The sequence below is a fragment of the Coregonus clupeaformis genome, chromosome 7 (assembly GCF_020615455.1).
Source record: "Coregonus clupeaformis isolate EN_2021a chromosome 7, ASM2061545v1, whole genome shotgun sequence".
NCBI lineage: Eukaryota > Metazoa > Chordata > Actinopteri > Salmoniformes > Salmonidae > Coregonus > Coregonus clupeaformis.
In genome coordinates, this window is record NC_059198.1 from 49,271,049 (window position 1) to 49,284,148 (window position 13,100).

General features: G+C 46.6%; 1 protein-coding gene across 2 annotated transcripts in view; it reads left to right on the plus strand.

Annotated features, from left to right (window-relative positions):
- The window catches only part of LOC121570637 (phospholipid phosphatase-related protein type 5-like), a 94,082-nt gene that overhangs the window by 19,557 nt on the left and 61,425 nt on the right, over window positions 1–13,100 (plus strand). For both annotated transcript variants that reach the window (XM_041882111.2, XM_041882113.2), the window contains exon 2: window positions 8,600–8,732. In XM_041882111.2, coding sequence (XP_041738045.2) covers window positions 8,600–8,732 — 133 coding nt within the window. The remainder of the gene's footprint in view (window positions 1–8,599; window positions 8,733–13,100) is intronic.

Below are 13,100 nucleotides of genomic sequence, written 5' to 3' on the forward strand. Positions count from 1 at the left end.
TAGTCAGTGTTTTTCTCAGTTTTCTATCAGTCACAGTGGTCAGATAGTCTGCCACCATGTACTGTCTGTTTAGAGCCAAATAGCATTGAAGTTTACTTTGATTTTTTGTGGTGTCTTTCCAGTAGCTCATATATTTATTTTTGCTTTGTGATGATTTGGTTGGGCCAGATTTTCTGAGTGCTGTCCTGAGGCTCTATGGGGTTGGTTTGGGTTAGTGAAATGAGCCTCAGAACCTGCTGGCTGAGGGGACTCCTCTCTTGTTTCATCTCTTGACATTGTAGGGTTGTGTGATGGAATGTTTTTGGGGTCACTTGTTTTTAGATGGTTGTAAAATCTGATGGCTCTTTTTTCAATTCGAATAAGGAGGGGGTATTGGCCCAAATCTGCTCTGCATTGGTTATTTTGAGTTTTTCTTTGCACTTGCAATACAGTCTTGCAAAACTCTGCATGCAGTATTTTGATTGGATGTTTGTCCCATTTGTTAAATTCATTATTAGAGAGCGTACCCCATACTTCGCTGCCATATAGAGCAATTGGTTCTATAACTGATTGGAACATTTTAAACCATATTCTAATTGGAATTTCGTTCCTTTTAATGGCATAGAATGCTCTTCTTGCTTTGTCTCTCAGCTCATTCACAGCCGTATGAAAGCTACCTGTGTTGCTGATATTTAGTCCTTGATACGTGTCGTTTCTGGTGTGTTCTAATAGAACTGTGTCCAAATGGAATTTATATTTGTGATCCTGATTTCCTGACCTTTTTTGGTCCGGAGCCCAGGTCTCTCGCTCTCTCGCTCTCTCTCTCCACCAGAGTAGTGTTAAATAAATCACTCATGGCATCAGCACCTGGGGGAAAACAGTACAACCCTAAGCCCCTACACCACTAGACTCCCTGGTTATTGGGGTCAAATTTGTCTCCACTTTTGTGGATTGGGGTGCTCAGTCCCTGGTTCCAAACATTGGGGAAGATGCCAGAGCTAAGGACGATGCCAAAGAGCTCAAGTATAGCCAATTGGAATTTGTGGTCTGTACATTTCATCATTCCATTGAGGACACCATCAACACCACAGGCCCCCTTGGGTTGGAGGGTCTGTTCCCTGTCCTGTAGTTAATTCAATACAACCGGAGAATCCAGTGGGTTCTGGCAGTCTTCAACAGTCGACTCCGAGACCTGTATTTGATCATGTATATGTTTTTGCTGTTTGTACTTTGTTACAGGGCCAAAAAGATTGGAGAAGTGGTTTACCCACACATCTCCGTTCTGGATAGACAACCCCTCGTGCTGTTGTTTGCCACGGATTCCTCAACCACACCGAGCTGATTTCTGACATGCTGCTCCCTCCTCCTCCGCAGTGCAGCTCTGTATTGTTTTAGTGAAGGCGTAGGCTCAGGCCTTCTGGGTCTCCACGTTTCCGGGTTGGATAGGTTTCTCAATTTCTTTCTTAGTTTTTTTTAGCATTTTTCATCAAACCATTTGTCATTGTTGTAAAAAAATTTTTTTGGGTTTTCTGTTAGACATTTTTGAATTTGATAGGGAAGCTGAGAGGTCAAATATACTGTTTTTAGGTTTACTACTGCCAAGTTTACACCTTCACTATTACAGTGAAACGTTTTGTCCAGGAAGTTGTCTAAAAGGGATTGAATTTGTTGTTTCCTAATTGTTTTTTGGTAGGTTTCTACACTACTTTCCTTCCAACTATAGCATATCTTAATATTATTCAGTTCCTTTGGTTTTGATGCTTCATGATTGAGTATTGCTCCGTTCAAGTAAGCTGTGATTTTGCTGTGGTCTGATAGGGGTGTCAGTGGGCTGACTGAACGCTCTGAGAGACTCTGGGTTGAGGTCAGTGATAAAGTAGTCTACAGTACTACTGCCAAGAGATGAGCTGTAGGTGTACCTACCATAGGAGTCCCCTCGAAGCCTACCATTGACTATGTACAGACCCAGCGTGTGACAGAGCTGCATGAGTTGTGACCTGTTTTTGTTGGTTATGTTGTCGTAGTTGTGCCTAGGGGGGCAAATGGGGGGGGGAAATGCTGTCACCTCCAGGTGTGTGTTTGTCCCCCTGTGTGCTGAGGGTGTCAGGTTCTTGTCCAGTTCTGGCATTTAGGTCGCCACAGACTAGTACATGTCCCTGAGCCTGGAAGTATGGTGATTCTAGTGGGGGGATATAGGTAGCACACAGGAGGAAATTTTTCTCTGTTGAGATAATTTCCTTTAGAATTTCTAGCTAAATGTAAAATGTTCCTGTTTTGATTAATTTAATAGAGTGAGTCAGGTCTGCTCTATACCAAATTAGCATACTCCCTGAGTCCCTTCCCTGTTTTATACCTGGTAGTTTGCTGGATGGGACTATCAGCTCTCTGTAACCTAGAGGGCAACCAGTGGGTCCGTCTCCTCTATACCATGTTTCATGTAGGATGACAATGTCTGTATTTCTGATATATTTGGTGAAGTCCAGGTTCCTGCTCTTTAGGCCAAAGGCAGATGACCTCAGGCCTTGGATATTCCAGGATGAAATAGTGAAGGCTTTGTGTTCCATAAAGTGTCCGATGTTGTTAGTCGTGTGGTTTGGCCTCAGACCAGTAAGTGTGAGCAGAGCCTGCTGAGCATCTGGTACATGCCATTGGCTTGGGCTAGTGTAAGAGTGGGGGTTGGGCCTGTTTGCCTGCTCATGGCCTGGGTGTAAATGTGACTTTCATGTTGAGGCCTTCTTTGTGGGAGTGGGGGGCATGGGGTGGGTAGGAGGGGCATAGGTCTGATCTGAGGGGGCCTAAATGGGGTGTGGGCATGGTTGACTTGGGGGGGGGGTATTGTTTGGGGTGGGGTGGGGGTGTGGATGTGGCTGGTGGTGCTGTGGTCTGGATGTAGGTCTTCTCGGTGTGGTTCCTCTATGTGTAGGTCTGGGGGGGGTCCCCGCAGGTCTGGGAGAGTGTCTCGCTCGTCTGGGTGGGGTGTCTGTTAATCTGTTGCTCCTGTGTGAGGTGCTGGGGCTGTGGTTGAGGGCGATGTCCTTTAGTGTCCGGGCAAAGTTGGACACTGCTGCCTTGTATATGTGGACCTGGTCGTAAATGCTGTTCAAGTCCAGGGTGGAGTGGTGGGCCAGGTAATACTTGCGTTTACCCGCTGTATGGTAGCAGGGTGGAAGTCTTTTCGTGGTAGCAGGGTGGAGATAACCAATTAAGCGTTGGGGAAAGTGGAAGAATCTTTTTCAATCACTCCCTTGAGTGCTGTGTTCTCAGGTCGTTTGTGCTTGTGTGTATTATTATGTGGCTGGGTGATCCTAGTTGGTCCTCAGACAGAAGGTCTAGGGCGCGCTGGGTGTTTGGACACCAGAGTTTAGACACTGTGTTTGGGAATTTCTTTATTTTCGTGTATGTATTTCCCGTTTGAGTCCATAAAGAGTACAATCTGTGGCTTGTGTATGTCCTCAGTGGGTGTGGGGGTGTTGTCAGGAGGGCTATCAGGGTGGCTGACAGAGGAGGTGCTCAGAGGGGGTGGGATCCCCTGGGCTTGGGGTTCTTCGTTTGTTTGTCTGGTAGTGATGTCGAGGCTATTGTCAGGGTCTAGGGTGGATTTTTCTGCTGTGGTGTCGAGACTTTGGTCAGGATCTGAGGTGGGTTGTTCTGCTGGCTTCTCTGCGGGGGTGGCCAGCTCTCTAATGGGTTGTTCTCTGTCACCCGTCATCGTTCTCACCTTCTCCTCCAGCACTCTGAATCCTCTCCTCTAGTGCTCTGTTCTTCTCCTGCTCTTTCTCCTGTTGATGTTGTCTCACCACAGTCCAGAGTGCAGACATGTCTCTCTCTACCTGCAGCTCTCCAGGTCTAGTTAAGGGGGTGTTGTTGTGCTGGACTGTTGTCTGGGTCTGTGCTGACTGGACTGTGTTCACCTGCTGTTCCAGCTCCACCTGCCTTACCTCCAACTGGGTGAATATATCCTTCATTTCAATGAGGGAGTAGTGCTCTGTGCTGGGAGGTTGACTTTCTGCTTGGGGTTGCTCGTCTGTGGGTTTGTATAATGAGGAGGTCTGGTCTGACCCGCTCGGGGTGGGGGTATCTTTCTCAAGGGAGAGCTTCTCCTGCTGAGCTATTTCTTTGATTAGGTGAAAGTCCAGCTGAAACTGTTTGGGGTTGCCCTGTACCAATACTGTTCCAGACTTGTAGAGATGTATATTGGCTGACTCAGAGTCCTCGTTGTCTAGTATCCAGGTGATGGTCTGCGCTCCAGCAGGTATATCTCACTGGTCATTCCCAAAGCCAACACCTCCTTTGGCCGCCATTCCTTCCAGTTCTCTGCTGCCAATGACTGGAACGAATTGCAAAAATCTCTGAAGCTGGAGACTCTTATCTCCCTCAATAACTTTAAGCATCAGTTGTCAGAGCACCTTACCGATCACTGCACCTGTACACAGCCCATCTGAAATTAGCCCACCCAACTACCTCATCCCTATATTGTTATTTATTTTGCTCTTTTGCACCCCAGTATCTCTATTTGCACATAATCTCTTGCACATCTAGCATTCCAGTGTTAATACTATTGTAATTATTCTGCACTATAGCCTATTTATTGCCTTACCTCCATAACTTGCTACATTTGCGCACACTGTATATATATATTCTGTTGTATTTCTGACTTTATGTTTTTTTACCCCATATGTAACTCTGTGTTGTTTTTATTGCACTACTTTGCTTTATCTTGGCCAGGTCGCAGTTGTAAATGAGAACCTGTTCTCAACTGGCTTACCTGGTTAAATAAAGGTGAAATAAAATAAAATAAATAAAAGTTGCTTATGTTCCCATTTTTATAATAGTCAGAAAAAGTGTTTCTGGATTTTCCATAAGGAGGTTATTTCTGTACTCTTTTCGTGCCTTATCATTTTTTTACACGAAGAGGGTGCTGTACGCTAATAACCTCTGAGCAGCGGGAGGGAGCTTCAAAGGCCTCTGCATTTGGGCGGGGTAGACTGTGGAACTCTCCTGCCATCGTTGGGCTCAAGGGCTTCGACACCTCTCGCTTCACACCTCAGTGCTAATTGAAGTTGCAGTCAGATACAGTATCTCACAAAAGTGAGTACAGCCCTCACATTTTTGTAAATATTTGAGTATATCTTTTCATGTGACAACACTGAAGAAATGACACTTTGCTACAATGTAAAGTAGTGATTGTACAGCTTGTATAACAGTGTACATTTGCTGTCCCCTCAAAATAACTCAACACACAGCCATTTATGTCTAAACCGCTGGCAACAAAAGTGAGTACACCCCTAAGTGAAAATGTCAAAATTGGGCCCAATTAGCCATTTTCCCTCCCCGGTGTCATGTGACTCGTTAGTGTTACAAGGTCTCAGGTGTGAATGGGGAGCAGGTGTGTTAAATTTGGTGTCATCGCTCTCACAGTCCTTCATACTGGTCACTGGAAGTTCAATATGGCACCTCATGGCAAAGAACTCTCTGAGGATCTGAAAAAAAGAATTGTTGCTCTACATAAAGATGGCCTGGGCTATAAGAAGATTGCCAAGACCCTGAAACTGAGATGCAGCACGGTGGCCAAGACCATACAGCTGTTTAACAGGACAGGTTCCACTCAGAACAGGCCTCGCCATGGTCGACCAAAGAAGTTGAGTGCACGTGCTCAGCGTCATATCCAGAGGTTGTCTTTGGGAAATAGACGTATGAGTGCTGCCAGCATTGCTGCAGAGGTTGAAGGGGTGGGGGGGGGGTCAGCCTGTCAGTGCTCAGACCATACGCCGCACACTGCATCAAATTGGTCTGCATGGCTGTCGTCCCAGAAGGAAGCCTCTTCTAAAGATGATGCACAAGAAAGACCGCAAACAGTTTGCTGAAGACAAGCAGACTAAGGACATGGATTACTGGAACCATGTCCTGTGGTCTGATGAGACCAAGATAAACTTATTTGGTTCAGATGGTGTCAAGCGTGTGTGACGGCAACCAGGTGAGGAGTACAAAGACAAGTGTCTTGCCTACAGTCAAACATGGTGGTGGGAGTGTCATGGTCTGGGGCTGCATGAGTGCTGCCGGCACTGGGGAGCTACAGTTCATTGAGGGAACCATGAATGCCAACATGTACTGTGACATACTGAAGCAGAGCATGATCCCCTCCATTCGGAGACTGGGCCGCAGGGCAGTATTCCAACATGATAACGACCCCAAACACACCTCCAAGACGACCACTGCCTTGCTAAAGAAGCTGAGGTGCTGGACTGGCCAAGCATGTCTCCAGACCTAAACCCTATTGAGCATCTGTGGGGCATCCTCAAACGGATGGTGGAGGAGTGCAAGGTCTCTAACATCCACCAGCTCCGTGATGTCGTCATGGAGGAGTGGAAGAGGACTCCAGTGGCAACCTGTGAAGCTCTGGTGAACTCCATGCCCAAGAGGGTTAAGGCAGTGCTGGAAAATGATGGTGGCCACACAAAATATTGACACTTTGGGCCCAATTTGGACATTTTCACTTAGTGGTGTACTCACTTTTGTTGCCAGCGGTTTAGACATAAATGGCTGTGTGTTGTGTTATTTTGAGGGGACAGCAAATGTACACTGTTATACAAGCTGTACACTCACTACTTTACATTGTAGCAAAGTGTCATTTCTTAAGTGTTGTCACATTAAAATATATACTCAAATATTTACAAAAATGTGAGGGGTGTACTCACTTTTGTGAGATACTGTATACTGTACTAGCAAGCTTGGTAGCCTTAACATAGCCTTCAGTCAATATAAAGTAAAATATATAATTGTAGTGTATTTTTCTTTTTGGTTGTAAAAGTAGCTTCAGACTAAACATTTGTGGTCCTCTGTAGCTCAGCTGGTAGAGCATGGCGCTTGTAACGCCAAGGTAGTGGGTTCGATCCCCGGGACCACCCATACACAAAAATGTATGCACGCATGACTGTAAGTCCCTTTGGATAAAAGCGTCTGCTAAATGGCATATTAATTATTAAAAAATTAATTAATTATTAATAAACATTACTCACTCAGTTCCAGGTTGGATGATGTTCTCAGGTTTCTGTTGTTTGTTTGGCAGAGCATTTGCTGTATAGATTGGATCTCTGGTAGTAGGAATCCTTCCAGGTAATTTTGTCCAAAATCAGGTTGTAGGTTTGGAGTTTTGATTTGGAGTGAAGGTTATGTTGTGGAGGCTAGTATCCTGTGTATGTCCTTGCCGAAAAATCAAAGTTGATCTAACTCTAAATCAATATATATATTTTTTAAACATGCTGAACAATGCAGGAGCTCATCTCTCTGTCTCTTTCTCCTCACTGTCTGTCACCAATGGCAACTGTAAATGTGATTCTAAATATACAGTTGTACACCTCTGTAATGTTAAAGAGCCAATGAACATGTCAATTGGCAGTGTGTTTTTCTGTTGCTCATTAGAAAAACAAGATTTCAGTCTTGGATGTGTGTTTCCTGACCGATTCTGCATTTGGTTATTAATTATGTTTGTCCCCCATGAGACACTGTAGACACGGAATAAATTAAATTCCACCAGTTAATCCATATAGACTATTATTTGTTATTGGAATCATATTATTACAGCCACTCTACATCATTGCAGTGTTGAATAAACAACATTGTGTATATAAAAACTGACAACACCCACTGTTCAGGGTTTTAATTATGTTGTCTATTGAACTGTCAAGCTCTGGTTTTAAATAAGCATTCACCTGCTGCTCGCCTGCTAACACCACGCACGCACACATATACACACACACACTCACACTCGCACACACTCGCACACACACACACACACACACACACACACACACACACACACACACACACACACACACACACACACACACACACACACACACACACACACACACACACACACACACACACTCACACTCGCACACATACACACACACACACTCTCACACACACTCACACTCACACCACACACACACACACACTCACACACACACTCACACTTACACACACACTCTCACACACACTCACACTCACACCACACACACACACACACACCACACACACACATTCACACACACACACACACACACTCACACACACTCACATACACACACACCACACACTCACACACACACACACACACACACACACACACACACACACTCACACTCATACACACACACACCACACACTCTCTCACACACACACAAACACACACACTCACACACTCACACTCACACTCACACTCACACACACCTGTGTGTTTCTCATCTCACAGTAACAAGACGAGACTTGTGGATGTGTGTTACAGTGTGTTAGAAGAGCTGTGTGTGTGTGTGTGTGTGTGTGTCATCTGATATTTACGACTCCACAGTTAAATGAAAACTCAAAACACAGCATCATAAGAAGCAAAATGCATCATACAGGGGGATGATTTCTGTATTTTGAAAGTTACATATCTTGAAAACTTGATTGCTGACAAGTAAAATATGTCGGGACTATGTCAACAATGGACTAATGAAACGCATACCAAAAGAAAGTGTGGAGTCATAAATATCAGATTTTGGGTGGAATGTTTTTGGGGTGGGATTTTTCTTTAAGAAAGGATGCTTATTTGTTAATGATTCTACCTTTTCTTTTCTAGATGCTAATCTCAGAGGTCGTCCTGTTTTTGATACAGTGCTCGTCTAAAGAGCTGGGCAGTGAGGATAAGACCATGCTGACCGGTGACTGCTGTTACCTCAACCCACTGGTGCGCAGGACCTTTCGCTTTCTGGGTACGCCATAGAGTCATTACCATCTAAACAGTAGTCAAATGAATATAATAATAATAATATGCCATTTAGCAGACGCTTTTATCCAAAGCGACTTACAGTCATGCGTGCATAAAATTTTTTTGGTGTATGGGTGGTCCCGGGGATCGAACCCACTACCTTGGCGTTACAAGCGCCGTGCTCTACCAGCTGAGCTACAGAGGACCAATATCCTGTGTTGCTCGACTGGTGTGGTGCTAGCAATGACAAGGTTGTGGGTTCAATTCCTCCAGGAATCACATACACCACAGGAGGTCGGTGACACCTTAATTGGGGAGAACGGGCTTGTGGTAATGACTGGAGCGGAATCAGTGGAATGGTATCAACCCATGGTTTCCAGGTGTTTGACGCCATTCCATTTGCTCTGTTCCAGCCATTATTATGAGCTGTCCTCGACTCTGCAGCCTCCACTGAAACACACATACATCATACATAGACGACTTTAGATAAAAGCATCTGCTTAGTGGCATATATTTCATGAATTAAATCATCTGTGTTTTGTCCCTAGCCATAGTGCAATGCATGCTGGTTAGCCATGTTGCAATGCCTCTCTGTCTTTTTATTTATTTATTTATTTTTTATTTCACCTTTATTTAACCAGGTAAACCAGTTGAGAACAAGTTCTCATTTACAACTGCGACCTGGCCAAGATAAAGCATCTTGTCCCTAGCCATGGTGCAATTCATGAGGCTAGTGGCTCCTCGTATAGAATCACATACTGTCACATGCCCTGAAGGGAATGAATAGACTGTACTGAGCCCTGAAGGGAGTGGTATAGTACTGAGCCCTGAAGGGAGGGGTATAGTACTGAGCCCTGAAGGGAGTGGTATAGTACTGAGCCCTGAAGAGAGTGGTATAGTACTGACCCTGAAGGGGAGTGGTATAGTACTGAGCCTGAAGGGGAGTGGTATAGTACTGAGCCCTGAAGGGAGTGGTATAGTACTGAGCCCTGAAGGGAGTGGTGTAGTACTGAGCCCTGAAGGGAGGGGTATAGTACTGAGCCCTGAAGGGAGTGGTATAGTACTGAGCCCTGAAGGGAGTGGTATAGTACTGAGCCCTGAAGGGAGTGGTATAGTACTGAGCCTGAAGGGGAGTGGTATAGTACTGAGCCCTGAAGGGAGTGGTATAGTACTGAGCCCTGAAGGGAGTGGTGTAGTACTGAGCCCTGAAGGGAGGGGTATAGTACTGAGCCCTGAAGGGAGTGGTATAGTACTGAGCCATGAAGGGAGTGGTATAGTACTGAGCCCTGAAGGGAGTGGTATAGTACTGAGCCCTGAAGGGAGTGGTATAGTACTGAGCCCTGAAGGGAGTGGTGTAGTACTGAGCCCTGAAGGGAGTGGTGTAGTACTGAGCCCTGAAGGGAGTGGTATAGTACTGAGCCCTGAAGGGAGTGGTATAGTACTGAGCCCTGAAGGGAGTGGTATAGTACTGAGCCCTGAAGGGAGTGGTATAGTACTGAGCCCTGAAGGGAGTGGTATAGTACTGAGCCCTGAAGGGAGTGGTATAGTACTGAGCCCTGAAGGGAGTGGTATAGTACTGAGCCATGAAGGGAGTGGTATAGTACTGAGCCCTGAAGGGAGTGGTGTAGTACTGAGCCCTGAAGGGAGTGGTATAGTACTGAGCCCTGAAGGGAGTGGTATAGTACTGAGCCCTGAAGGGAGTGGTATAGTACTGAGCCCTGAAGGGGAGTGGTATAGTACTGAGCCCTGAAGGGGAGTGGTATAGTACTGAGCCCTGAAGGGAGTGGTATAGTACTGAGCCCTGAAGGGAGTGGTATAGTACTGACCCTGAAGGGGAGTGGTATAGTACTGAGCCTGAAGGGGGAGTGGTATAGTACTGAGCCCTGAAGGGAGTGGTATAGTACTGAGCCCTGAAGGGAGTGGTGTAGTACTGAGCCCTGAAGGGAGGGGTATAGTACTGAGCCCTGAAGGGAGGGGTAGCCATGAAGGGAGTGGTATAGTACTGAGCCCTGAAGGGAGTGGTATAGTACTGAGCCCTGAAGGGAGTGGTATAGTACTGAGCCCTGAAGGGAGTGGTATAGTACTGAGCCCTGAAGGGAGTGGTATAGTACTGAGCCATGAAGGGAGTGGTATAGTACTGAGCCATGAAGGGAGTGGTATAGTACTGAGCCCTGAAGGGAGTGGTATAGTACTGAGCCATGAAGGGAGTGGTATCGTACTGAGCCCTGAAGGGAGTGGTATAGTACTGAGCCATGAAGGGAGTGGTATAGTACTGAGCCATGAAGGGAGTGGTATAGTACTGAGCCCTGAAGGGAGTGGTATAGTACTGAGCCCTGAAGGGAGTGGTATAGTACTGAGCCCTGAAGGGAATGGTATAGTACTGAGCCCTGAAGGGAGTGGTATAGTACTGAGCCCTGAAGGGAGTGGTGTAGTACTGAGCCCTGAAGGGAGGGGTATAGTACTGAGCCCTGAAGGGAGTGGTGTAGTACTGAGCCCTGAAGGGGGTGGTATAGTACTGAGCCCTGAAGGGAGTGGTGTAGTACTGAGCCCTGAAGGGAGTGGTATAGTACTGAGCCCTGAAGGGAGTGGTATAGTACTGAGCCCTGAAGGGGAGTGGTATAGTACTGAGCCCTGAAGGGAGTGGTATAGTACTGAGCCCTGAAGGGAGTGGTATAGTACTGAGCCCTGAAGGGAGTGGTATAGTACTGAGCCCTGACGGGAGTGGTATAGTACTGAGCCCTGAAGGGAGTGGTGTAGTACTGAGCCCTGAAGGGAGTGGTATAGTACTGAGCCCTGAAGGGAGTGGTACAGTACTGAGCCCTGAAGGGAGTGGTATAGTACTGAGCCCTGAAGGGAGTGGTATAGTACTGAGCCCTGAAGGGAGTGGTATAGTACTGAGCCCTGAAGGGAGTGGTATAGTACTGAGCCCTGAAGGGAGTGGTATAGTACTGAGCCCTGAAGGGAGTGGTACAGTACTGAGCCCTGAAGGGAGTGGTACAGTACTGACCCCTGAAGGGAGTGGTATAGTACTGAGCCCTGAAGGGAATGGTATAGTACTGAGCCCTGAAGGGAGTGGTATAGTACTGAGCCCTGAAGGGAGTGGTATAGTACTGAGCCCTGAAGGGAGTGGTACAGTACTGAGCCCTGAAGGGAGTGGTACAGTACTGAGCCCTGAAGGGGAGTGGTATAGTACTGAGCCCTGAAGGGGAGTGGTATAGTACTGAGCCCTGAAGGGAGTGGTACAGTACTGAGCCCTGAAGGGAGTGGTATAGTACTGAGCCCTGAAGGGAGTGGTATAGTACTGAGCCCTGAAGGGAGTGGTATAGTACTGAGCCCTGAAGGGAGTGGTACAGTACTGAGCCCTGAAGGGAGTGGTATAGTACTGAACCCTGAAGGGAGTGGTATAGTACTGAGCCCTGAAGGGAGTGGTATAGTACTGAGCCCTGAAGGGAGTGGTATAGTACTGAGCCCTGAAGGGAGTGGTATAGTACTGAGCCCTGAAGGGAGTGGTATAGTACTGAGCCCTGAAGGGAGTGGTATAGTACTGAGCCCTGAAGGGAGTGGTGTAGTACTGAGCCCTGAAGGGAGTGGTATAGTACTGAGCCCTGAAGGGAGTGGTGTAGTACTGAGCCCTGAAGGGAGTGGTGTAGTACTGAGCCCTGAAGGGAGTGGTATAGTACTGAGCCCTGAAGGGAGTGGTATAGTACTGAGCCCTGAAGGGAGTGGTATAGTTCTGAGCCCTGAAGGGAGTGGTATAGTACTGAGCCCTGAAGGGAGTGGTATAGTACTGAGCCCTGAAGGGAGTGGTATAGTACTGAGCCCTGAAGGGAGTGGTATAGTACTGAGCCCTGAAGGGAGTGGTATAGTACTGAGCCCTGAAGGGAGTGGTATAGTACTGAGCCCTGAAGGGAGTGGTATAGTACTGAGCCCTGAAGGGAGTGGTATAGTACTGACCCTGAAGGGGAGTGGTATAGTACTGAGCCCTGAAGGGAGTGGTATAGTACTGAGCCCTGAAGGGAGTGGTATAGTACTGAGCCCTGAAGGGAGTGGTATAGTACTGAGCCATGAAGGGAGTGGTATAGTACTGAGCCCTGAAGGGAGTGGTATAGTACTGAGCCCTGAAGGGAGTGGTATAGTACTGTATATAGCACCTCTTCTATGCTCTCACGCCAAAGTGGTTATTTTAGATAAGACTACAGCCCCAAAGTATTATCACCCTGATCCTTGAGGGAATACACTCCCTCTCTCTTCTCTCTCTCTCTCTCTCTCTCTCTCTCTCTCTCTCGCTCTCTCATTCAATTTAAGGGCTTTATTGGCATGGGAAACATACGTTAATAAATAATAAATAAAAAAGTGAAATAAATAATAAAAA